Source organism: Periophthalmus magnuspinnatus, chromosome 19 (genome assembly GCF_009829125.3).
Source record: "Periophthalmus magnuspinnatus isolate fPerMag1 chromosome 19, fPerMag1.2.pri, whole genome shotgun sequence".
Lineage (NCBI taxonomy): Eukaryota > Metazoa > Chordata > Actinopteri > Gobiiformes > Gobiidae > Periophthalmus > Periophthalmus magnuspinnatus.
In genome coordinates, this window is record NC_047144.1 from 18,517,373 (window position 1) to 18,544,827 (window position 27,455).

Sequence of the window (27,455 nt, forward strand, 5' to 3'; positions counted from 1 at the left end):
TGGGTTGTCTCCCTTGAGAAGTAATTTTCTTGACACACTGTGGAACATTCCAAACAAAGCACTAATATCTCCATGGACATAGTGCAGCTTTAAAGTGGAACTAAACATTAAACTCCACTTTATGTTTGTACTAAACTGTCTTGATGGTGTTTAAATAGTATTCTCTGCTGTTCCTAGTAATTTTTGGTAACCTTAGAGTAAATTTTCAGTTTGTGTTGCTTCAGTGGCCTCTGCAGTTTCCAGTAGTTGGTGGCATCACAAATGATAGCCCTGATTACAGGTGTTTGTAATCAGAAACACCTGGCTGCAGGGTCAGAGTTTGAAGTGTGGATTCCTGTTAGACCAATCACACTGTTCCTTATGCCCCCAGACCCCGCCCCTCCTCGTCTCTCACTCTCCCCTTTAGTCCTCCAGGTACGGCCCAGTTTAGCAGCTCTGTTTGAAATGTGGTTATAGGCGCAGTTTAGGTGTTTAGTCGCACTTTCAGATTCAACATTACATACAGTTTGTGTGTTGTCAGAACTGGCTCTCCTCCAGCACCTCCTCCATGGTCTCGCCCATCGTCATGTCCCCGTCGCTGCTGGACAGACTCTTTCTGGTCAGCCCCTCCTGTCCGCCCTGCGCCCTGGAGCAGGACCCGGGCACGGTGCTCTTCAGCACCACCGGGAGTAGCGGGGGGCGCGACCTCCCGGAAGCCCCACCCTCTTCGTAGGACTCGCTGTGGACGGCGCACTGGGGTCGTCGCCCACGGGTGCTCTTCCAGAGCTGCTTGAGCGGGGTGCCCCTGAAGCAGCTCCGCACGGTGAAGTGGTGGGTGAACAGGAACAGCTGCCAGCGCTTCTTTAGCTCCGCCTGAACCTACGACACACGAGGTACACCGTGACATATTTAGTTCATGTCTAAAGAAGGCATCTGATTGGTCTGTTATTAATGTTCATATTTTGATTTAGAGACAATATTGTAAAATTAAAACTTCAAATCATCACTTTACATCGCGCAACATGATCCAGAAACATAAGGATCACGTAGAGCGAGTTATTATGACATTTTATGATCTGCTCTGCTCTCTGCGCTTATAAACTCATTGTGTTGAATAATTCGGATGTTCGCATTGTATTAAGTTAGGAAGAACTTTGGACCACGGCAAACCGTTTAAACTACATCTGTTTTTTTTTCAGTTTTAAGATGCCTTTAACAATATCCAATAAAGTCCTATATCCTTAAACTGATAACCATCTGCTTTATCTAAACAGTGCATAATATTGAACCTCAAAGTTTTTACTAATTATGCAATATCAGAAATGTGAGATGATCAAAACTGTACCTCTCCATTGGCAAAACAGTAGAGCACTGCCACCAGGAAACCCTAAAAGTACAAAAATACATGTGAACATCTATTGTAACAGATAGTAACAAATATCAGAAATAAATGGTGGGGTCTGAGTGTGTTCTGTACGTCTTGCAAGTTAAAAGTTTCAACTTCAGAACGTGCCCGCTAAATAAGCTTAAAGGTTTTGATTTATAATTCTGACTTGGTTTGTTGGCATATTTCCTGTGGTAAATATTTAACATAGTTCTACATTGGTTAAGTGGGAATTTGTGGGGAAAAAATAGAAAATAATGATGAGTTCTTCTGCCTATGTCATTATCACTGAAAACTCCAACCAAAATGCAGAGACAATTTACACATGCAGAACATATTTTTCTGAAACCTTAATCTAATCATGACTATTTTGCAATACAGACAAGTTTTGGCCCTGATTTTCCTTATGGTTGCTGGGTAAAATCTGTTGCCAATGTCCAACCAGGAAGTAAAATGATAAACTTCACCAAAATTCAAAAACTAGAAAAAAATAGCCAAGATTTTTAGTAAAATCTTAAATGCAATGACATAGTAGTTTAGTAATTCTAATCATATCCACTTTAAGAAATAGAGGTTGAGATCAAACTTAAAATAACGTATGTTGTTGGTAATATGTGCAAAATGTCCACTGAGACAAAAAACGAAATAAAAATCTAAACATGAGGACTGTGGAACAACCCGATAAGAGACAGTCACTGCAGTTTAGCATCTTTAAAATCTTCATTGGTTCTACCTTAGGCTAACTGAAAATGTTATGATGTGTTAGTGTTAGGGGTATTCCTCTGTCTGGGTTGGTTTCCTCCGGGCTCTCCCATCAACCCAAAAAACGCACAGTGGGTACAATCGTTCTGCTAAGTTAGAACTGACCCAGACTAGCTCATGATCTGGAGGTGACCCACTGCTCCTCACAGGCTGCCCCAGTGGAATTGAAGGGTGGGTCAAATGCAGAGGACAGATTTCTCAACAGGGAAAATAAAGTGTACCTTAACCTTAACTTTAACGAGGTTCACGCTGTTTAAAAAATATTATTTGTGCTGCTCCGCTGAGGTGGTTAAAGCTGCACATATGTCCCTCTGTCTAATAAAGTCTATGTACAATTAAGTCTCGTATCAAACTGACTTTGAAGGTGAGAAAAGTGTGATTCCCTTGACCACAGCATGATACAGACCTGGAAGGAGCTGAGTGTGAGGTTGATGAAGTTGCGAGCGTATCTGCTGGAGCCCTCCACACACTCGTCCACCAGCACAGTGAAGACCACCTCATGGATGCCCAGCAGAGGCACCAGCACGAGAGTGGCCCGAGCCAGGCTGAGGGCACAGTGCAGGCGTTAGCTTAAAGAAGGCTCTTTTCAAATACACAATCAAATGCATAACAAACATACATCGACAAGTTTACATGGACCTAGAAAGCACATTTTGTCTAAAAGTGCTTTAATTTCCAAGTACCAAAAAATGACAGAAATTAAATGCACGTTTGTAATTTTGAATGCATTTATTTCACTAAATCACACCAAATAATGTGTGTCATGTGACGGGACTCATATTTGGCTGTGGAGAATGTTTTTCATGGTCATTATGGTTTCTATTTCTATGGAATCACACAGGTGACGTAGTAAAAAATCTGTCAACTGGACAAATCGTTGTAGGAGTGAAGATATTTTGCTGCTCATTCAAGCCGCTTCTTCAGTTCTGGTCAGATCGCTGCTGGACACTGCCTTATATCTGTCTGAAGAGAGGAGCTAACTACACTGAAACTGTAAACAGCTGTTCTCTCCAGTTTCAGCCTTAACAACCCTATTCAACCTTTAATAGCCCTCCTATTGTTCTATTTTGTTTCTGTTTGCTTTGGGTCTGAGGATGGAATCATAGATCTGTGAGAGATTATGGCTCAGGTGACGCACCACCTCCAGAAATTTGATCCAGATGATGTTGCTTTTACATCATCAAGTTAAGTGGTTTTTACGTCTTATGTCAGTGATAATTCTACAATATAAATATTTTTTATTATGATTCAAGGAAATATTAGAGGCAAAGAAATAATTCCATGGCAGCTATTGCACCTTTAACTACTTTGGCAACAGCTCTAATTTGTAGTCGCGCTGAAACCCATGGATATGTGAGGAGTTTAGGTCAATTTGTTTAAAATCGTGTGTGTTATGGTGTGTCAGAGCACCTGTATCTGTAGTCGGAGAAGGTGACCTGGTCTGCCTTCAGCTTGGACAGCAGCAGCATCAGGATCTTGATGAAGATGAAGAAAATGATCTGAGGACACACATATTACAGAATGACTCTACAGCACTTCAGATACATGACACGCCTGTACAACAATAACATCACAGCACCGTCACATGAGCATCACGGGACAGCAGGGGGAGGCAGAGGCACAAATCACTGTGAAATCTACCGCACTGGCACGGTCACATGACTCTGGCCCGAGGGAGCGCACAGCATCATGGGTACAGCAGCCCTTTACCCACACTCACAGTTTTTCTCTGTTGTTGCCGTATAACCTGGAAGTGACTCACTGGCAGAGAAATTGCATATAATTTTGTCAAGTTTTGTGAGGAGAAACTAGTAACTACATATTACCAGACATATTTTGCTTGTGTTTGGTGGGTAGTTACAATCTATGACACCCGTGAATCAGTACGTTTTAATTTGGACATTTTAAATCGCAATATTCAGCTAAGTTAAAGTGGAGCTATGTAAGAACTCACAAGCACAGACAGTGTGATGGGGCCTCGAATGATCCACCAGAACCACCTGTTCACAATGGACCAGCATCTGAAACACAACAACAGCAGAGAGGTCAAATGGTCTCTCGTACAGGACAGGAAAAACACACACGTCATCTTATGGTAGGCAAGGCAAGTTTATTTGTATAGCACAATTCATACACAAGGTAATTCAAAGTGTTTTACAGAATAAAAAGACATTAAAATTACAATACAACAAACTGAAACATAAATAATCACAAATAATCATCATAAAATTAACATTAAAAGTGAAGAGTGCAGAATAAAACCCTTTCAGTCGTATGCACAGCTAAACAGAACTGTTTTGTGCCTGGATTTAAACATTGTCAAAGTAGAGGCCTGTCTCACATCTTCAGGAAGAATGTTCCAGGTTTTAGCTTCATAAAACTGAAACGCTGATTCCTCATGTTGAGTCCTGACTCTGGGATCTGACAGCAGAAGGACACATGTGTAAAGTACTTCCTGGTTCTAGTCTGGACCTGAGCACCAGTGTTCTGGATGTACTGCAGCTGTCTTAAGTTTGGAGAGGCCAGTGAGCAGGTCATTACAGTCGTCTAACCTACTGGAGACAAACGCATGGATAAGTCTCTCTAAGTCTGGTTTTGACAGTATACCTTTGATTGTTGTGATGTTTTTTAGGTGGTAAAAAGCTGCAGATGTTATTGATTTGATGTGGCTGTTAAAGTTCAAGTCTGAGTCATTTATTACCCCTAGATTTCTGGCTTGATTTGAAGGTTTTGGAGAGACTGAAGGTGACTGCTGACACTTTCTCTATATTTCTGTGGCCAAAGATGATGACTTCAGTCTGATTTTAGCTGGAGAAACTTGTTTTACATCCACACACTGATCTGTTGGAGCAGTGACAGAGTTAATCCACTGGTCCATATTCACCTGCTGCCAGTGAGACATGGATCTGAGTTGTGGTATGTATGAAAGTGTATCCTCAGAGGGATAAAAGAAGACGTATGGACTTAAAAACAGCACCTCTGGACTTTTACCTGTGACGTAATAATCCTGGGAAATTCAAAATTGCATAGAGCTCAGTGGAAGAAGCATTACTAAACAATACTCACCAAACAAGCAGAAATAAGGCAAAAAAATAAATTAAAGTTTGTTTTTAATGAAGTAATAATGTTAAATCCTGGTTAAAACCTCCAAAGTTTTGTATCATGTGTGTTCATTAAAGCTGCACTCTGTATGTTTTCTAGTGGAGGGTCTGTCTCATGTAAATATTATTGCTTTGCCTGAATTTTCCACAGTATGGAGTAAAGTTTTTTTTTAATATTTTCTATTTTTTATGAATTCGATTATGGGTGTTTTTGTTGCCATGGATAGATTTTACTGGGTTTCACTTTCCTGTTAAATTCTTATATGCAACTTTTTGAAGACTTTTTCCCATTCAGAAGATACAAAATAAAATAGTTAATCACTGTGGCAACATTTTAAATCTATGGATCGTTTTAAAACATTTTGTGAAAGCAAGAAAAGCAACGTGAAGAAACGGTTTCAGACCCTCCACAATTAAACTTACACAGCGTTCACCATCTTTTTTAAAAATAAATCTAGGCTGTTTTAACTATATTTAGGTGAAATGAGGAGTCATATGCACTTTAAAACGAAAAAAAAGTATTCTTACTCTGTGTTTTCATATAAAATCTTAAGCACCGTCCATGGAGTCACAAACAGGATAGGAGTCGCTGGAAAAACAAACACAACAACAAGAATTTCGTTATTTATAGAGTCACTCCTGGGTCCATCAGCTGATTAAAAACAAAGCTATATTATGTTAGATTATTACTACATTATTAATATGTGTTTAATCATACGCTCTTATACGTCTCTTTTCAATAAATAAGGAACAAAAACAAAACTAGAAATCATCTGAAGTTTCTGGTTGGACCCGGAGGTGACACTTAACAGCCCTGCAGTGATGTTTCCTCTTCACATTCAGACTGTGAGCGTAGGCCTACCCCATCCGAGCACCATGTAGGACTTGAGCAGCCTCTTCTTCGTCAGCACTGCGGAGAAGAGCAGTGTGTGCAAAAACATGGCCTCCACCAGCAGCCACAGGTAGTTACAGAACACACAGTACTCCATGCACACCCGCGCCGCTTTGCACAGCACCGAGATCTGAGGAAGGAGGAGGGAGGAGTTGTAATAAAAAAAAAAAAAAACACTAAACTGAAAGAAAAACAAATGCTTAATTGCTTTAATCCAAAATATGAATCTTAATTTTGATATATCTACGTATTGAACCTAGATTATTAGAATTGTTGCATAATATTTCAGCTTGCTTTTAGGTTTTAATTCTAATTTCTTTTTTTCCTGACTCTTAATTTAAAGGCACTGTATGTAGTCTGTAAAATTAGCATTAGAACTGTTATTGGTAAATGATGTTTTTGGGGCAAGTTTATGAAATTCAAAGTCCAAATCTTATATACAGTTCCTTTAAGATAACATTCTTGGCAAACAATCAAGCCCTTTTAGTCTTGATTTATTTGCATATTGGATGTAATATTTCTGTCAAGCTGCAGACTGTACTAAAGCTGGACTTGTACATTATCATATTTACCACAAGAGGGAGCCATAGCTACAGCAAAAAAAAAAAAAAAAAAAATCTATTCATGAATTTTGATCTATTCTCATATACTTCAGTGTGTCAGATACTATCCCAACAAAATAATGTACCTTGTCACAAGAGAATATGATGATGAAGGCGGAAAAAAGCGATGTTTCTTGATATAAGAAGGATTATATCAAATTAGTGTAAATGTATCAGTACATTTAGGTATTAAAGCATGTATCGGGCCAAAACCTGACATGGCTTAAAATCTGATGTTCCTCCAGAGCCAGACCTGTTGTTTGGCTTAAATTTAACTAAATAATAATGAAAAATGGCAGAAAAATTGGAGGCTTGGTTGGGTGCTTAAGTGAGTACTGGGTGGGTGTTGTGTGGGCCTTGCAGGGGGGTCTTGAGTGGGTTGTGGGGTACCGTGGAGCTAGCGTAGGCGCTCCAGCCCTGGTCGTCCGTGGGCAGATGGCTGTACATGAAGTGCAGGACCAGCTCTTTGCAGATGACTGCGGCGGCCCTCAAGATGAACGACACAAACAGGTTCATGTGGATGTAGTTCCTGGTGCAATGGAGCTTTCTGGAACAAAACACAGATTCATAGAAAAGGCAGAGTAATCCAGTTTTTAAAGGAGAAGTATTATGTAAAACTTTTATGCACTTTGAACCATGTTGTAATGGTGCTTCCTCATCATTAGTTTACTAAAAGTTGTATTTTGATTGATTAATGCATGTTTGAGTAATCCTGTATTGTCCTGCATTTGGGGTTTGACGCTCAGAAAATGTTCACCTACCCCCTGTCCCCACCCACTTTTTTGTATTATTAAGAGTCCACTGTGAAGAGGACGGGCTTCTCAGCTCTGCAGATTTGAACTGAAAGTCAATGGACCCCTTTCTATTATTACTGACCAAACATTTTTAAAACACTAAAAATCAGGTCCAGCGCTTAAAAAAACAACAACAATGCCACACAAACGTTGATGGTACTGACCTGAGCATGCCCATGAGCAGGGTGGCCAGAGACAGGGAGCAGAGTGACAGGGAGTACCCGATCACAGAGATGAGTCTGAGGGCGCTCTGACGTAACAGCTGCTCCTCCTGTCCACGCACAAGGAGAAATAAAGCATCTGTTTAATGTCACTTTGTTGACGCCACTGAATAATGGTATGGACCCATTATAGATTTTATTGACATTGTACTTCACAGACCTGGAGAAGGTCTACCCCAAAGCCTCTCAGTAAGTGCATTGTTAGCATGCTAGCACATTTTAGCTGGCACTTATAAACTCATTGCGGTGCGGAATAACTTTACACCGCCGCAAACCGTTTAAAGAGCACATGTTTCCCTCAGGCGTCTGTACTTTTTCTCTGAAGTAGTGATGCTCCTGACACTCGGAGTCTTCCCTCCACACGTCTGAGGAGTTGTCCTTCAGCCTCCACAGTCCATTCTCCAGACACTCCCTGTGAGCCCGCCTTGGACTGTCTGTAAACAATAACAATGCCAGTTAACCCCCAGGTAGTAGTAGTAGTAGTAGTAGTAGTAGTAGTAGTAGTAGTAGTAGTAGTCTCTGATCCTGCGCTCCTCTACCGGTGCCGTTTACCTCGTCTCAGACTCTTCTACTCCCGCTCTACCCCTGGACCACGGCAAAAAAACTCAGCTCTCAACTCACCGATCGATCTACCGTCATCTTGCACTTTGTAAATCTAAATAAACACTGTTAAACCTTTCCCCAAGTTCTGTCTCTTTGGTCCCTCCTGTCAGTCGTTACAACAATAAGCCTCGTACTGCTGATCTTTCTCCTCTTTTAAGAACACAAAGTCTAGTTTTTCCACGACAGCGGCGATACCAGTCTCAGGATTCAAACCATCAGTGTGACTCTCCAGCTCACGTCGCCTCGCTCGTCCTGTTAGTGATGAGGTAACTGCGAGCGTGTGCTACTTTTCCTCCAGGCTGGTCACTAATGTCTAAATTTTAATCTCATTTTTCCAGGTTTCATAAATCGTCTCATCAAATGGTGGTGGAATCTTGTAAAAATCAGCAAGATCCATCCTATACTACCACTGTGGACTCAAGTAGGAAGGATCGTAGTAGCAGAAGCGGTCGTAGTACCTTGCTGTATCCATGGTAACTTAATAGTGGTAGTAGTAGTAGTAGTAGTAGTAGTAGTAGTAGTAGTAGTAGTAGTACATTGCTCTGTCCGTAGTAAGCAGCAGGGATAGTAGTAGTAGTAGTAGTAGAAGCGGTAGTAGTACATTGCTGTATCCATGGTAAGTAGGAGGGTTAGTAGTAGTAGTAGTAGTAGTAGTAGTAGTAGTAGTAGCAGCAGTAGTAGTACATTGCTGTATCCATGGTAAGTAGGAGGGTTAGTAGTAGTAGTAGTAGTAGTAGTAGCAGCAGTAGTAGTACCTTGCTGTATCCATGGTAAGTAGGAGGGTTAGTAGTAGTAGTAGTAGTAGTAGTAGTAGTAGTAGTAGTAGTAGTACCTTGCTGTATCCATGGTAAGTAGGAGGGTTAGTAGTAGTAGTAGTAGTACCTTGCTGTATCCATGGTAAGTAGGAGGGGCAGAGGATGGACACGTTCCCAGGAGCAGAGTGAGGCCAACAGGCGAACAAGTCGAAGCTCCCGTTACAGAAAACTCCTACAGAACAGAAGGAGAAGTGAGTCGCTCCTAAACGCCGTCAAATACATGTCATACTTTATAAACGTGACCAATACAATGTACACAATATTTTACTGACCCGACTGTGAGAGCGCGGTCAGAGCCAGAGTCTTGCTGCAGTTCTCCTTGTACTCAGTCCTTTTGGTGATCAGACTCTCCAACAGCGACCCCCGCACCTGGAGAATTAAAAAACCCCAAAACATATTAAAAAATGAAAGTGAAGATAGAAGTGCAGAACATCTCCTCTTTAATTGTGTTATAATGTTGTCCCCTCATCAAAAACATACCTGGAGCTGTATTTAGTTTGATTCACGGTTGTTTTATCAATGAATCCAAATTTGTCTTGCTCAGTTTGCATTTTACCCAAATTGTTGCATCATAGGTAAAAATCCAGATTGCTCCAAGCGTTCACCAGACTTATTCTATGGTCATATCAGAATCAGAAGACTTTTATTGCCATCGTCAGACTAAGAACTTACTTCGGTGATAAAGTGCAATACGGATAAGGGCACAAAGTTAAAAAAAGATATGCTTAAAGATAAAATAAAATACTTAGAGATAGAAAATATATCCAACAGCAGCATCAGAACAACAGTGCAAACTGTGTTCACAACAAACACATGACTATATTGGCATAGCATTCACAGACGATAAGGATTTATTTGTTTATTTTTACATTGTTCATTCTAAATACTGACAGCAGAGGGCGCTCCAGCACACAAATACCTCACTGGAAACAGAGGTGAAGTTTATAAAGTAAATTCTCCAAATGCAGACATTCTTTTAAGTTGCAAAAGGTGAAATACGTATTCCAAGGTGAAGAAAAGCATGTTTAAAAGACAATTAAAGCCATAAGAATGCATCGTATGTAATAAAATCAACAGACATGTTCAAAAACGCGTGTGATTCTTCTGTTTTAGACCTGGTAAAGTCTCATTCCTGCTCGTTTTAGCCATGATTTAAGTCTGATAAAGTCCAGGTATAGCTAGATTTGATGGAAAGGCAAATATTTTAGTTGATGGTACTTGAGGACGGAGTGCAGTACTGAGCTTTGCCACAGGACAAATACTGACTGGTCTCACATTTTGACAGTCACAGCACCTGCATGTATCATCAGACATAATCACTGTAATAAATGTCCAGTGATTAGTGATCCAGTATTAAATAAACTAATTATACATTTATAGATATCCTGCACATTCATCTCTGCCAACAGTCCTCAGGCTGGTGCAAGTAAACAAAACATAGTAGAAGGATAAAGTCGTGAAATTATAATTGTTAAAGAGGAAGTACTTCTGTGGAGTATTAACGGCTAAAATATCACAAATATAAATCATGTTTCCTTTTATTGTTTTAAATGTTATGTTCACTGAAAACAACAACTTAATATGTTTAATGAGTTTCAGTTTAATTCTTGAGTCTCCCTTCCCTTTGCTGTTTGTGCTAAGTCACTCCCCCTTCAGAGCACCGTCACAAAACAATCACAGTGCATCCCGCTAATGTAACTACTGCACGTCACATCAGGTTTGTGAAGTTGTAGTGTATTGTTCTGTATCCTCCTTTTGTTTATTTACAGAAAATTGCCGTGTGAGAGCATGAGCGACAGGCAAATGTAGGTAAAAGGTCTGAGGCTTGTCTCCATGGAGATGTTGCTTTGATTAGAACATCTAATTTTATGTAATTACAGGTGTTTTTATTGCTCAAAAAACATTGGAAGAAAGAGAAGACGTTCAAGGACAAAGACATTTTCTGCATTTTGTTTCTTTTAATATCACTGTGTACTGTGGGTAAAGTTACAAGATATAAAGTTGTCTGTGTAAAAAAAAAAAATCATACCTGGATCATAACTGGATAAAAAGTTGTAGGCTGCTCATCTGTCAGTTCAAACGGTCAGTTTTTGTTTTTTTTTACTCAAACTATAACAATATCTTGCTAAATAAAAATCATGATCATACCGTTCCACCTTCAGAATATCCAGTCTCGTCTCTAAAGCTAAACGAGGCCGGGCCTGGTCAGTACTCAGATGGGAGCAGTGGTTCTTGTGCAAACTGCTGTTGTGTCTGTAGGAAAGACACTTCATCCACATTGTGTAGTCTGAATGTGGTGTGTGAATGATTGGTGATGGTTGGAGGAGCCGATGGCGCAGATTGGCAGCGTCGCTTCCCTCGGTCTACTCCAGGACAGCTGCGGCTACAATAGAAGCTTGTCACCACAGAGTCTAGAGTGAATGAATAATGCAGTGAGAAGCACAGTGTCTCGACAGGCACAGAATAAACCCAGGGCCTCCCATTGAGTGTCTTAAGTGTTTTTCTAATGTGGAAGTCAGCGGACCTGCTTCTTTTATTAAGTAATTTTAGATGAATATTGTGATTTAAAATGTGCTAATTATGATGGTTAACATAATGGTCCATGAGTGTCATAGATTATAACGATGTAACAGACAAAGCACAATATATCTTCTTTAAGTACATGCACATATGCAGCTTTGCCTATGGTAAGTGTCGCTGAAGCTACAGTCTACTCACTTTGCATTTCCTCTGGTCATAACAGGTAATTACAGGGTCACCTTCTTTGTCCAATCAGGCACATTGTTACTAAGAATCATGGGAAACCAACTGCCTGCTTGTAATCACGTGGTAAACACAGAAGTGCTCCTCTTTGTTTTTAAAGTCCATACACACCAAACCCTTTCAAATATTTTCAGTTTTTGGCTGAATGATTCAATTTTTTTTCCTGACATGTACTGCATTTGTGATTTGTTTTTTGATTTATATGATTCTGTTCAGAGTTCATATTTTAAAAGTGTCCAGGAGAACTGACAAAAAACACTAAAATATGAAGTGACCAACTAATACACGGATCACATTTCAGAACTGTTCTGAAATGTACAGATCTAAACTACAGAATTAGCAGTTTTTATGCAGAACAAGACAAGAGATTTTGTTGTTTTGTTTGTTATGATACTTCAGAAATTGTGTCCATTCAAACTGCAATTTCGATTTGATTGTGATTAATATTGCTGTTTTGTTTCAGCTTCAAGTTGCCTCAAATGTTTCACTTCTCAGCGCACCAGTCTTTGCATAACAATGTTGTGTTAGTTTTTTTATACAGAAAAAAGCTAAATTACTTAAATTCCATAAAAAAACATGAATAGTGAGAAATTTTAATGTCAAGACGTCTAAACCAGTTTGAATATCTGAAAACAGCAAAATAGTGGACCTTGACACAAATTATGCACAACATGAAAGTAATTTCTGATCAGGAATTGAGTGGATTTTAGGGGTGTTTTTTGCCATCTGTCGTCATATTGGTTCTTGTTGCAAATGTAAAAAAAAGTAATCTGGGTGAAACATTTGAGTTATACTTAGAGTTATGTAATCAAAAGTAGCAAATATTGTGCATTATTTAAATAATATAAACAAAGAAAACAAAGAAGATGCAGAAAAATGAGACAAAGTAAATCATATCTGAAGGAGCGGTGCAAGAAACACAAATGTTCAAATCACTTCATATTGTCGACATGAAGCTTTTGTCACTTGTCGACTTCTTCACACTGAGAAGAAGAACCACAACTAACTCAGGTATGAGTAGTGTTACTTCAAAAGAAATACTACACAGGAGTATAAGAGGAAAAGTCTGCTGCTAGAAAAATATTTTTGAAAAAGTAGAATTCCTTTAAAAAGTTACTTAAGTAAAGATTAGTGAGTACTACCCCCCTCTGCACTATTTTATGTACGTAGTTCAGTGTTAGCAGCCCCTTTAGTGGGATTTAAAATGAGTGAAATTGTATGAGAAGAAGAAGGGGGAGAGTCTCAGACATTATTTATTGCATGTTATTGTAACTGCTGTGTAATTCATGAGAAATTATAAACAGAGCGCGTCTCACACACGCACACGCACGCACACACACTCTCTGATACTTTTGACATGGAATAATACATTTCCAGAGAGCTGTACGTAGCCTTGGATCATTTTGAGAATAAAATCAAATGAAAATATAACAAAAAGTTGTCTGTCAAACAACTTGTCCATCAGGTTTTTTGTAATTAAGAATAAATCAACATTACAATTGTTATCAGTAAAAGCTGTTGATGTTTGATTTGAATATTTCCATTGTATCTGGGGACAAATCAAAATCTTACATATGATTATTAAAAAAAAAGACCAAATCAAAAAGTAACACAAGAAAAATATTTTATATTTTTACATGTATAGAGTTCTTCATGAAGATATTTCTTTCTCACTGTGGCATTAAACTCATCAAGGCATTTTCCGCAATAAATGCAAGATAAATGTGTTAATGCCTCACTGTGGAAAAATCCAGGCACAGCATTAACATCCTCAAGGAGACAAGCAAAAGTTACACAGTGCACCTTTACGTCTATAGTCTGTTAGTTACATTGAGTTTTGACATTTTGAAAACTGACTGTGCAACTAAAGTACACTTTTAATTCCAGATGTATTATTAGTTTTGTGCTGCTTTAAGTTGTATCTATTTTATACAGTATGTCTTTTATTTTACATAACAAAACTATACATTTGAACTATTAGCATTTTTCCCCAAAAAATAAACACTGCAGATTAGATTAGAACTAAACCAATATAATTTCACTAAAACATAGATAGCATCATTACATTTGAGATTAAATACGTAGACATAATTAGGGATGTTTTTTTGTGTTGTTTTTTTTTTGCCGATATCTGATATAGATCTTGCCATTGTTGCAGATAGAGATATTAAGCTTTTATGTGGGTTATAAATTCATATTTTTTTTAAAAATAATTTATTCTTCTCAAAAAGACAAACCTGATGCACTGAGGACAAACTGGGAATGACACATGGGGACACAGTTGGGATGGAATATTCTGTATTGATGTCAGAGGTAGAAGTATTTTTATTATTATTATTATTTATTTATTTATTTATTTTTTAGGATTTTTTTTTTTTTTAGGACTCAGCACTTTCTCCTGTATTTTTTGTACTTTTCTTCTCAATTTATTTATTTTTTATGCCACTTTTTCCTGTATTTTTTTGTACTTTTCTTCTCAATTTATTAATTTTTTTTATGCCACTTAACTGAAGTAAAGCTATGATAAATATTAGTAGCCCACCAGAGTAAGTCATAATTAGAAAAAACATGAAAACCCGTCATATGCACGTTGAATAAAATATTGTTTTATTGTACCTGGTGATGGAGGAGCAGACAGGGCAGCAGCAGCAGAGCTTTGTCCAGCCTGTGTCTGTGTGCCAGCAGGGCGGCCATGATGGATGTTTACATTCGAAAATCCTCTTTGCCAACTTTAATCTTCACTATAAAACCAAAACGATAGTGCATCCATCCTCCTGAGAACACAAGACAACTCCTGACACATTCTAGGTGTAAATATCAAGTTTTCTTTCACTTCCAAATTTAAAAAAAGGTTTCAAAAAAAGTTTCAAATTCTAAAATGAGCGATTAGTCCCCTGAGAAAGCGTTGACGTTGGTGCGTTATCCGTACAGCAGAGGAGCGGTGTTCAGCTGAGCGCGGTGCAGTGATGTGAGTGTGACTGTGAATCCTCTGCTCCCCACGGACCCCTCCCATTCCCCCGCGGGCCCCCGACCAATCAAGATAAGGCCCTCGGGAGGGCAGACCAAACAAAATGTAAGCAAAAACAAGCTAACATCGCTAAAAACTACATTACTGGGAAATAGAGGTGGGTAGAGTAGACAAAAATAGTGCTAAAGTAAAAGTATAGTTGCTTCAAAGTAATATTACCCGAGTAGATGGACAAGAACAAAGTAGTGGTCTGAGAAATTACTTAAGTAAAATTAAGTGTGAAACAGTTTGAACGTAACATCTGATTTATGAAGTTAAGTTAATGGGGGAAAAAAAAAATGAAATAATGCAGAAAAAAAAAAGGGTAGTTTTTTTTATTGACACAAAAATGAGACAAACTAAATCATATTTGGGGAAATCCCTGTAAAACATAAGTAGATCCCATATTTAACCTACAGAAAAAAGACAATAAGAATCATTAATAAAGCAGGATTCCGTGATTCTACTGATGAACTATTATAAAATTGAATATATTAAAATGCATGGACATAGTTAAGTTAAAAATTTTGACAGTTCTGTTTTGTGTTGTGTACGAGGATCTTCCCGTAGGCATCAGTCCTTCTTTAAATTAAGAGGTAGTCGTTATAACTTAAGAGGTTTGTGCCAGTTTGAATCTAGTAAAATAAGAACTAATGTGAGGCAAAGATGAGTCTGTTTGAGGAATAAGACTTTGGAATGAGCTTGATGATGAATTTAAGTTAATTAAAACTCTGTTCAAATTTAAAAAAGCTTTAAAACATGTATTCTTTCACACAAATACGTTGCAGTAGGTTATATGAGCCAAGACATCTGTGTTTAAGATATTGATTTAAGTCACGGGTGTCCAAACTTGTCTCATTAAGGGCCACATAAAAACACAGACAAAGCTGAGGGCCACAGACTAGTGATCAATACAGTGAATACTTAAAATCTGTGTGTTTATTACAAGTCAGATTGAAGACCTTTATTCATGTTTACATCCTCAATGAGACGCATTAAATATTTGACATGGGCTTGTTAAAGTAGATATTCAGAAATGTACAGTAAAAAGTACAGTTTAAGGTAATACGGGGCAATTCACCTGGAAGCTTGAGGACCAAGAAAAATTAGTCTGAGGGCCGCATTTGTCCCACGGGCCACAGTTTGGGCAGGCCTGATTTAAGTAAAATGGATTCTGTTATGTGACTATATTGTGGAGTTGATCAGGATGGGCTCACATAAGCACGTGGCTTCAGCCCAATCCTTTTTTGGTTGTAATTAATGAAGAAAATGTTTTGTTTTGTTTTATTTAAAAAAGAATTAAACAACCAAAATCAAATTCATTCATTCATATCTGAAGGAGCGTTACAAGAAACACAAATGTTCAAATCATTTCACATTGTTGACATAAAGCTTTATCACCTGTCGACTTACTCACATACTTAAACTTTTACTCAAGTTACAGTGCTGTTCCTCTGTAAAATATACTCAAGTAGTAGTAAATGTCTGGAAAAAATAATTTTACTCAAAGTTACTGAAGTAAATATACTTGAGTAAGTGTAACAGTAGCACTATCCACCTCTGCAGGGACATGTGCCTGACACTTATGTAATGTAGTGTAGTGTAAACAGATAAGGCAGGGACACTGGAGCTCATCAGTCATGGTGGGGCACCTCTATATTCAACGGTGGGTTTGCTGCTAGTTTACAAAGTACAATTCGTTTAGAGATATTGTATCCAGAATGAAATAGTTTATCTAGCATTTATTGAGTTAACAAAGTTTTTATTGCTTAAAAATACCCGTGAAAAATAAGCAGCCTTCAGTTGAGCAGCACTGAAAAAGCAGAATCAGGCCTTGGTTTAACGTGAAACTGTTATTCTATATCGCTTAAAAGTACTTCTCATTTAGCCAACTTTAAAATCTAGACTTTCTATGTGGAGAAACAGCGTATAACCTACTATAACAAGCCACTACGTTCTATTAAAATGCAGGAGGGTCAGGAAGCCGAACCATAAAGAGCATCAAACAACCGTCTTAACTTCCAACGGTCGGATAATCGCTCCAATCACAGCTGTTCATTTGTAGCACGTCTATGTTTTAAAAATTCTTGGATAATTCAGAACAAAATGTATAACTCCTTTTATCTCATGGTGCGTTGATGGTTGATTCTGCAGATATCCTGTGCGTTATTATTATTATTTTTCACGTTTTTACCAGTTTGCCACTCACGCCCAGCTGAAATCGGGGAGACATGACACAGTTCCCGACCACAGACTGAAAATACAAGTGAACTGAGGGAGGGCGATGTCATTTATTGCATTTAACTCCAGCCAAATGAAGCAAATCGAGGCTAGCAGTTATAGCGGCTAATCTGCAACCAGGGACCATATTTGGAAATCCAGGAGTGCAACCAAAAAGCCAATCAGAAGCAGGGATGTTGAAGGTACTCGCGCGCTCCCACCTGCTCTTGCACCTTCACCGTGGGTTTGGCAGGAGACTGATACCTAGCAACAAGCTGTCAACTGCTGCCAATCAAACCTGTTGCTAACGGGAGCGACCTCGGGGAAAGAAGGCGTCTGATTGGTCTGTTATGAATGTTCATATCTTAACCGTTTAACGACTGAGCACACTATAGACCAGTATAGCTCGCCTAGACTTTTATTCTTTTTTTAACTGTAAAAATCATGTTAAAGTAAGCATCAGACTGTACTGCACTTTTTGACACAACTACCTCTATTTTACACATCCATCCATGTTTTTTTTTCTCTGATTGGTCATCTTCAAGGGACAACGGACGCAGATTACCGTAATGACAGTAAAATATTTAAAGAGCCTCACGCCTCAGCTTTGAGACGCCGTTTGAATTTACACGATCGCACAATCGGTTGCGGAGTTACGGTAATGGAAAGTGATAGCATCCGCCGCTATAGGGTTAAGCTACGGACAAAATAGCTAAATAAAAACACCAGGATCATAGAGAATAGAATGAGTTAATATGAATATTTTAATACCAGAAGAACAAACCTGACAGCAGCAGTTACAGAGTCAGGTCAATTGGAACCAGATATCGAAAGAATCACTTCGCACTCGTAATATTTGGAAGCTAGCAGGTTAGCTATGTCCATTTGTTTATACAGTTTATGTCGCAGATCCAAGTTTTGTCGTGTGGTTTTGGCTGGACTAAGTTGAACCCACGCACGTCTTACGAAACTGGGAGCGCTGTGGGTAATAAATATATCACCTTCACGGTTCTACGCGCCAAAGCTGATCTATTGAATACTATGGCGCTAGTCTGCTATCTCACTCATTTGACTGTCTGTATGAAGCCGTAATGCACTTACACGGTTCCGTCATTATTCCCATGATGGCCGGTGAAGGCGAGGTGAAGTCTGAATTATCTGGAGACAAAAGCCACTTGGAATACGGAGAGGCACCGTTTACCGCGCTGAACCGTGAGCGCATTTCGAATTTTGCTTCTTTTTTTTTTACAGTTAAATGTGTCAAAATCCGTTATGAATAATATCAATATTGCTGAGTATTATTGCGTTATTTCTGACCTGCAGTAGCCACCGTTTGCTTTCATTGTTGGTGTGATTTACAGTAAGAGATGGCAGAATTGGATTTGCGTTGGACTTCGTAAGCGCGACAGTGTACGACCGTGACAGGGCCATCCGTCTGCGGGCTGTGGGCCAATAAAGAGGAGCTCTAAGTGGGGACGGAGCTTGAGTTTATCAGAGACATTTATCCTGACTGTGGTAATATCAAAGAGGCTAAGAAGAGCAGAAGTAAACAGCGTGCTATGAACTTTAAAGTCGAGAAATATGGAAACAAATGATAGGATTCTGCAAATACGTGTGACTTTGAGTGACATATTTGACAGTACTCTCACTAGTTTCTGTCAGGATCCTCCCTTGGACTGTTTTCCTTGTTGTTTCCCCCGTCTTCTCTGTTATCTGTCTCTTTTCTAGGCGTCGGCTTACCTGATCTGACACCTGACACACCTGGATCGCCAATTTCCCTTGTTACCTGCCGTATACGAAGCCTGTTTTTTCATCCAATCTTCTCCAGTCACTAGATGTGTTTGTCGCCACAAAACCACTTCACTTTTTCAATTGCTTTGTCCTGTGTTCGGGTGCCTCTGTCTTATTTCTGGAAGCTGCCTGCCTTCCTGCTGGACAGCCCGATAATTACCTCCACCTCTGGACCCCCCCAGTGTGACACCTGAGACCACATTTACCTGATTACTTACCTGGACAACAAAGACTTTACCTGTTTACCAGTTGCGTGCTGCTAAAACGTGACAGCTTATGATTTCAAAAGAGAAAGTTAAAGCCGTACTAAACCGAGCTCTCACCAGATTGATCATAACAGGAACAAACCGAAAAATCAAACTTTTGTTAAACCAAGTGGAGAGAAAAGCGCGCACATCTTCCCTGTCCACAAACGCGCAGACCACTTACACGCACATGGTTTGCTTTGGCTCGTTCAGCGTTGGCTTCTTCCCAAAACCCCATCACTGCCCTCTGATTGGTCAGTCTCCGCCGTTACACAATGGAGCTTTTAATGAATTGAACTTTTGTAATCCTCGCACTACTCCTTCAGGGAAAAAGTGCTGTCTTTACCATTAGCTTGTTCCAAATGTAAATAATGACTTGTGCTGTGGATGTGACGAGTCTCATGATTTAGTTGAAGAGCGAGGCGACGGTGAAGAGGCTGCTCAGAGCTAATGTGAGAGCGGAGGAGTGCCAGCCTAATGGTTTACATGTAACTCATCTAGACAGGCTCTGGAGAGGAGACACTTTTATCACTGTGTAAGAGTGTGTGTAGAAGACCTCATAGTCTATTTAAAGAGACTGGAGCCTCCTGTATATGGAGTCAGGTTTTGTTTCGTCAGCACATGTGTAATAATAAGAATTTTAATTTTTAATATATATAGTGGACCTGAGTGTCATAGATTATACTCCGGGCTCCTCCAGCACAGTTTAAAACCATGGATCTATTGTAATATCTGGAGGGGGTATTGTGTTGTTAGACCGATCACGAGTTTGGACGAACACAAACGGCCCATGTTCGTCTGATAGGAACCTACAGCTTTCACAGCTTGTGGTGATTTTTGCCCATTTTCAGATCACAAATGTTTTCTCAGCTCAAAATCCTTCAGTTATCTTACAGACTGTTTTTTAATCTTTAGCTTCGGCTCACTCTGCTTCAGTCTGCTCTAGTTACTGTTACTGTAACTTGGGGCCAACATCACGGAACAGCACGACACAGACATTCAGAGGTGGAAATGGTTTTCCATTCAATACGATGAGTCAGTGGATGCAAGTAATAAAGCCCTACAGGAGAAGATACCACCGGACTGACTGATGCAGAGTGGCTTCTTGATCTTACTTTCCTGAACATGCAGGTACAGGTTAAGTATAAACATGTGTCTGACATGGTCAGTGCTAAACTCTCTGTATATTCAGCAACTGAACAACACAAAGTTATAGCACTTTTGTTCTCTCTCAAAGAAGTGTGCACCAGTGCTTTGAATGTTGCCAAATAATGGGAGCTTCTGGCAAAAGTTGGATGAGTTTGAAGAGGTGTCTGACAGATTTAGAGAAAGTCTTGCATGAATGGCAAACCCATTCATGGATGGAGACATAAGTGAGATTTCTGGTCAGATGGATGAACTTTTCTGTATTGATCCTGTGGAAATGGAAATGATAAATATCCAAAATAATGTGCAGCTTCAGTCTCAGCAGAATTCTGCTCATTTCTGGTGCCTTGTAGAGTCAAATGACAATCTTATCTTATCTTAATGAGGTTGCATGTGTGAGTCAGTTTTTCTGATATAAAAGTCATTAAATCAAAGTACAGGACAAGACTGACTGATGAACACTTGACTCTGTCAGAGTGAACCTAAGTGACTACACAAGTTACTCCTCTGTTGTTGACACCATACAGTACTAAACCTCCCACTGGGCAGGTACATGTGAATGATATTCTGTGCTAATTGTAAATAGTTAATAGCACTGCATACAACATACATACAAATTGGAATCAAAACCTGGTCTCACCAAAATGATGCATGGTGTTGTAGAAGTAGCAGTCTCCTAGAGTAATCCACTACAAAAGTCAGATCCACCATCTGCTGAGGCTGCAAACAACAGTTAATCACAGACTGAGTTCAGATGTTTGACAGGGGAATGCTCTCCACACACTGCACTCATCAAACATATGGACATATTTGGACATTTATTTGCTTTATTCAAAATGTCACATCCTTTGGGTATAGGGTGGGTTTTTGTACCATCACAACATGCTCGAATCGCTATAGTGTAAACAAGACACCGGGACATTTTAAATCGCAATATTCATCTAAAAATTACTTAATGAAATAAACAAGTCACAACAAAGAGCTGTGCTGCACTTTTCTTTCATTTGTACCAAAATGACTACACTGCTGAATCCTATATGCAGCATCGATTAAGAAAATAAAATTGGAGAAAACAGTAAGTACAGAGGATCGGGCGTAGCAGCAAAATGGCGTCTTGAAAATAGGCCATTTGCGATTGCTCAAATGTGCATGAATCATTCCCATTACAACTTTGTGTGAGTAAATGGTGAGTGGAAACAACTAGGACATGATTAAAAGTGAAATTTGTTTGTAATAGTTTCAGAAAGTGGTGCTATTATTCAACCCAAGAGATGAGATTGTTATCTGCTGAAAGGAAAGTAAACCATAAGATTAATACAGCAAGTTTGTGGAGCCAATCCCAAACAAATAATGATAAGGTTCAACATTTGTGGATCATAATTTCTCTGGTGCACCACCTGCTTTTTTCATGGAGATGTTCTTGCTTTGCCTGGAATATTCTGCAGCATGAAAGTAAATTTGTCTATCTCCATGGAGACAAGCGTGCGTGTGTGTGTGTGTGTGTGTCCATGTAAACACAGTACTGGTTTCAATATCCTAGATAAGACAGTATCCAGATTATGAGAAACCAGGATACTGTCACTGAGACATTCTGATCCTTTTCAGAACACTGTGGCCTGTAGACGCAGTATGTTGATCTCTCTACACTGATGCTGTATTGAACATGTGTGAGCTCAAGTAACAAATACAGAACGATAGGAGCAGCAACTTTACCAAAACGACTCAAACTTTTACCCGGGCTTTTAAAAATGTATTTTTTTACAGTACATTCATGACAGCGAGGAGCAGGATGACGCGGAGCCCAGGCCATCGACGAGTCCTTTTCACGCAGCAACAAGCCCATTTAATGTCAGTAAGAGGTGGTTTGATAAATTTCAGAGACGCTTTGGACTCAAAAGTGTTTTTCTGCAGGGAGAGGCCGCCTCTGTGGATACCGCTGGAGCAGAGACACATAAACAACAAATTTAAAGCGATCATGGAGGAAGGGGGAGATAATATACGATGGTTTGAACTTTGAGAGTGTTTAAACAAGAGAGGAATGTGAGAAAATGTTAATGCCTGTGTGAGAAAAGTGTATAAAGTGTGTGCAGCTGCAAAACATATAGAATAATTGTAAAAAATAACGCTGACTACTTCGTGAATTTCGTCTGTTGCGGGTTATTTTTAGAACGCAACCCCCACGATAAACGAGGGACGACTGTATACCGTAAAGAAAATATAGTAATCTACTCTACAAAACAGATGTCAGTTGTAACGCTATGATCATTTCTGTGGGTCTCTGTTGTATTTTTTTTACTGTTAATAACATTTAACACAATTTACTGAAACTGTGAGTGTCTCCACAGTCTCATGATCTTTGAATTTGTGCCTTGTTCATGTCACGTACGTCTTGTTAAAAAGACATAAGTTAGCACAGCTGCTACATGTTTAGCTCTTTATCATATCTGTGCGACGGTTGCTATAGTTACCAATCTAAATGTCCAGAATAGTCTCATGTATTGCGGGGCTTCAGGTGACATCACTGCATTGTATAGACCAATAATGTTTAGATGAGGACAGATAAAATGTACACGGGCAGATTTATGATGTAACACAGCGAGTTCTTAGTTCTAGTCCATAATAGAAATGATCAGGTTCAACATTTGTGCGTTTCCGTTTTGAATATTTCACGACAAAGTACAATGTTATCACGAGGGGAAAGCTCAAAGTCTCATAACAGGGATACTCGTGAGCATGCAAAACTATGAATGAATGAACATATATACAATGTAAAGAGAAAAAACAAAAACAAAATAACTCCAAACCTTTTTTTAGACTTTTAAAAATAGCCACTCTCTGTTGCCCTCTTGACATTTCTTTATTCTTTCTTGTTGCTGCCCTTTCCTATTGGCCCTCATCGCTGTTCCAATTACACATGTGAAGTATAACTGGGAATATTGTTATTTTTAGTGGATATTATAAACAAAATGAAAGCTGTTGTATATGGTGGTGCGAGTTGCTCTGGTCTGGACTAATATGGCTGTGGGACTGGTCACATGACAGTGCATATTTAGACTGTATAAGGACCTACACTACAGGATGTGCACAAATGAGACTCTGCAGTATGTTGGGACAAAGTTTAGCCCGTTCACTAGAATAAAAGTGAACCCTAATGAAATATTTGGTACATTTTAGGCTTTGGTGTCACTTTGCGGTTGTTACATACGCACATACAACATACCGACTTTCTGGAGGTGGCATGGAAAAGTTAACATCATATTTCGGAACATTCTCCACAGAGATTGATGTTTTATGTCATACTATGGAACAATATTTTAATGGAAACAAGCAGGACGTGCAAGCCACTCCTCCAGGCGTAATAAAAGTCAGGTTTGTGGAGATGCAAGCCTGCTCACAATAAGGATAATGTTTTCCAGTGCAATAATGTTCGGTTTGTGCACTCCCCCCCCCAAGTGTTCCTCAATTTTCTAGTTTTTTGTGTTTAGATCATAAGAAGCTACTCCTAATTTTTGTTCCTGTATGTTTTGTCAGTTTAAGTTAATCAGTTGTTAGTTGAGAATCTTTATCCAGATCATTTTGACTGCAGCAATAAACATAACCAAAATGTATTTATCCTCTTTTCCGCGCTCAAGGGTTCTACAGCAGCGTTGCCCAAACTATGGCCCCGGGGCCAAATGCGGCCCTCAGACCAATTTTTTTTGGCCCTCATGCCTCTTCCTAAACTGGCCCAATTAATCAGGAAGTATTTTTTATTCCAAATTGAAGAAATTCTACCTTTTTAACCTGAATAACATCAAATTGCATTGTGACACAGGCCAAAAAACAGTATCTACAGTATCTTTGCTGTTCCTAGTACTGCACTTTTCTGGACTGCGGTTTTCCTGGGATCTGCATGAATCGATAGAAATGCAACTATTAAGAGTGTATTTAGGGAACACCGTCATAAACTGAGGCCTGTTTGTGTTGAGTGTCTGGGACATTCAGTCTCTAAAAGCCTGGATCTTGAGTTACTCTAACCCTTCACAATACACTTGAGATGACTCTGAGGGTGTTTAAAGTATATAAAAGTATTTGTGTCACTGTAAACACGGAAATGTAGGCTGCAGGGAAATGTGTCTTCTTCCATTGGGTGGTTCATCGAGGACGCTGGGGAAACCTAAGAACTCTGAACACGACGTTAGGCATCCCAAGACTTCAGGCTTTTCATTGGACAGAGGACAATCAGAAACTCCATTTTCACATAGTTTCATGTAATTTGCACAGTACAAAATGCCTAAAAGGAGGTTGAGGCGTGGTCCTACTTCTGAATCTCGTCATATTAACTCCATTTAAATGTTATAGAATTTAAAATGCAGATTCAATGGATGCAATAAGCAGGTCGCAACGGCTTTTATTATTTAAGTTATATTCCCTCTATGTCCCTGAAAAAACATGTTCTGTGGTGTATTGGTGTATTCTTGTATTAGTTTAGCAATCCAAAATGCTCTGTTCTACCTTGTGATGTCATCCAGTGCGAGTTAACCCCTAATTTTAGCCTCTTTTTAACTCAATATTCTAAAGCGCATGTGTTAAACTGAAGGCCCCCAGGCTAAATTTGGCCCCCCAAGTCATTTTATGTGGCCGCCAACAAGATAAATTAAAAGGTCTTAAAATGTCAGTTTACGAGGAGATACAGTTATACCGCCATATTTTTACATCTATGGAAATCTATATTTAATATTTGTAACTTGAATAAGAAATAAATACAGAGACAGTTAATGAACTTTGAAAGAAAGTTTACAATATCTTCTCGTGTTCCAAGGAGTAAACCAGTTTCTAGTATTTTATCAAACATTAATAATCAGGGACATGTTTAAAATTTGAACTTTGAACTCAATCTTAAAGGCCTTGTACCTGAGTGTCTTCTATAAATTATAAAGCGTTTCATCGTCCAGTAACCAGGAAGAACACGTTAGCATGCAAATGTTGTCATATCAAAACTCCGCAATGGTCTCAGAGTTGTGAGAAGTGCTTGTAAACACATCATGGTGAATAATTAAGACGCTCTGGATGCTGAAAGACAAGTGAGGAATAACTTTGGACCACTACAAACTGTGTAAAATGAGCTAGTTAAGTAAAAATGAAGTACAGCGCTCTTAATTTTGAAATCTAAATTGTAAATCTTATAATAAAACTTGTTAGAAAAATCACAATTGCATATTATGTCCATTATATAACCCCCGTCACCCACCACCACGGCTAAAGAGACCTCCCGTTCTGACCGTGTTACATAAATTCAACCTGCACAATCTCCAGAACTCCTAAGAGTGAAAGCAGAGGTCAGCTCCATTAGCGCCTCATTCCGCCGCTCCGCGCACATGTCGTAAACAGCACCTAGCCTGTTTATCATTGGTCTCTAATGCTCCGCTCGTGTTTGGAGGAGCCGACAGGAGCTATGCGAGAGGGGGCATAAACTGTTTGGCTCTCCCATGTCCGCGAGGTGCACATTCGGACGTTTTTTAAGGTGGAACTGCTAAACATTTCCGCGTAAAAGAGGTGAAATAGAGTTAAGAGGCTGTCAAGACGTTAGCGCTAACAGGTAAACACAAGGATGGAGACGGGGGGGATGATTACAAAATGTTTTTATTGCAAGAAGATGGGAACAGAAATGTTAGGACAGCTGCTTTCTGAAACTTAACCCGATTTGTTTCCAGCTACAGTTGCTGTGTCCTTGGGCAAGATTATAGACTATGGACAAAGTGAGCATGACGTCATCGATAGCGTTCGTCTCAAGCCAAATGAGGCTCATCGAGGCTAGCGGGAGTATCACAGCAACCAAAGAGCCAATCAGGAGCGAGGTTGTTGAAGGCTTTCTCACCCGTACCGTTGGTTTAGCAGGTGGGAGCGACCTCAGAGAAAGAAAACAGCGTATTGGTCTGTTAATTACTGTTCATATCTTGATTTACAGACAAAATAGCCAAATAAATACCCCAGAATCATGCAAAGCGGGTTAATATGAACATTTTAAGACCAAAAATGACGAGCCTGACAGCAGCAGTTACAGAGAAGCGTGGTTGGGGGTGATGTTTTTTCTATAAAAAGTGAATTGGAGCCAACGTTGATGGATTCAGAAGCACGCCCATGCTCATTTCCCATTTAGAACTTATCTGTACACTTCATATGCCTTTGCTTATGAAAATGTTAGACTGGTAAAAGTGAGAAATGGCCATGTCTCTGTTATTCAGACCCAGGGCAGCTATGGCTATAGAATTATTAGCAATTATTAACGTTTTTTTAACACCAGACTCTTAAAACAAAAAATCCATTCTGTCAACTGAACAACTGGTATCCTAAAGACACTAACCTCCTTTGAAGATGGTGAGGTACAGATCTTAGCCAAAGAAAAGACACTAAATCAGTCCTAAATCAAAACGAGGAAAACAATAGTGGCAGCCAACATGCTAATAAGGGTGAGAGCATGCAATAAAAGGTCTGAACAATTATGCAAAATATGAGGCACAGTTCACACTTTGTGCAGTTTAACAGACCAAACTAAAACACAAACTGTAAACAATAAGTGTGTTAGTTTCAGTGTAGTAGCTCCTCCCTCCAGACAGATATAAGGCAGTGTCCAGCAGTAATCTGACCTGAACTGAAGAGGCGGTTTGGATGATGAGTGAAACATCTGCACTCTTAAACTTTTGTCTAGTTGACATCATTGTTTTTTTAAGATAGATCAAACCTGGACTACTGAAGGATTGCACCAGAAACGGACTAATACAAATACAAACATTGTGAACTAATTAGAGCTATACTAAACTGTTATTGTGAACATTCTGCATGGAAATGTGATGTGCCACTGACTTGTCTCCATGGAGATGTTGCTTGGCATGGAAACTTTCATATTATGTCTTTAAATAGGGGGATTTCACTCCTAACGTATACAATATTTTGATCACCATGTTACCTCTGATTGTTTTTGAAAATTCAGGAAAAAAATACATAAAAAATCAGCAGAAACAATGTGTTATGTTCATAAGTCTTATTTCTGTTTTTGATGCTCTGTCAAGTTGCTGTGTGCAGTTTTGTATCATGTTTTGTGTATTAATGGAGAATTGTCATGTGGGAGCGTGGATGATATAGACTTGTGG

At 39.2% G+C, this 27,455-nt stretch overlaps 1 protein-coding gene across 1 annotated transcript; it reads right to left on the reverse strand.

Annotated features, from left to right (window-relative positions):
• Window positions 1-129: 129 nt before the first annotated feature.
• Window positions 130-14,799, reverse strand: LOC117386896 (glucagon-like peptide 2 receptor). Its single transcript, XM_055229417.1, has 13 exons — window positions 14,533-14,799; window positions 9,426-9,522; window positions 9,221-9,325; window positions 8,048-8,169; window positions 7,679-7,785; window positions 7,111-7,267; window positions 6,089-6,248; window positions 5,755-5,815; window positions 4,080-4,146; window positions 3,536-3,624; window positions 2,532-2,670; window positions 1,325-1,366; window positions 130-858 (listed from the first exon to the last, which is right to left on the reverse strand). The coding sequence occupies exons 1-13, from the start codon at window positions 14,608-14,610 to the stop codon at window positions 517-519; spliced, it is 1,566 nt and encodes a 521-aa protein (XP_055085392.1). The 5' UTR covers window positions 14,611-14,799; the 3' UTR covers window positions 130-516.
• Between the last annotated feature and the right edge of the window lie 12,656 nt (window positions 14,800-27,455).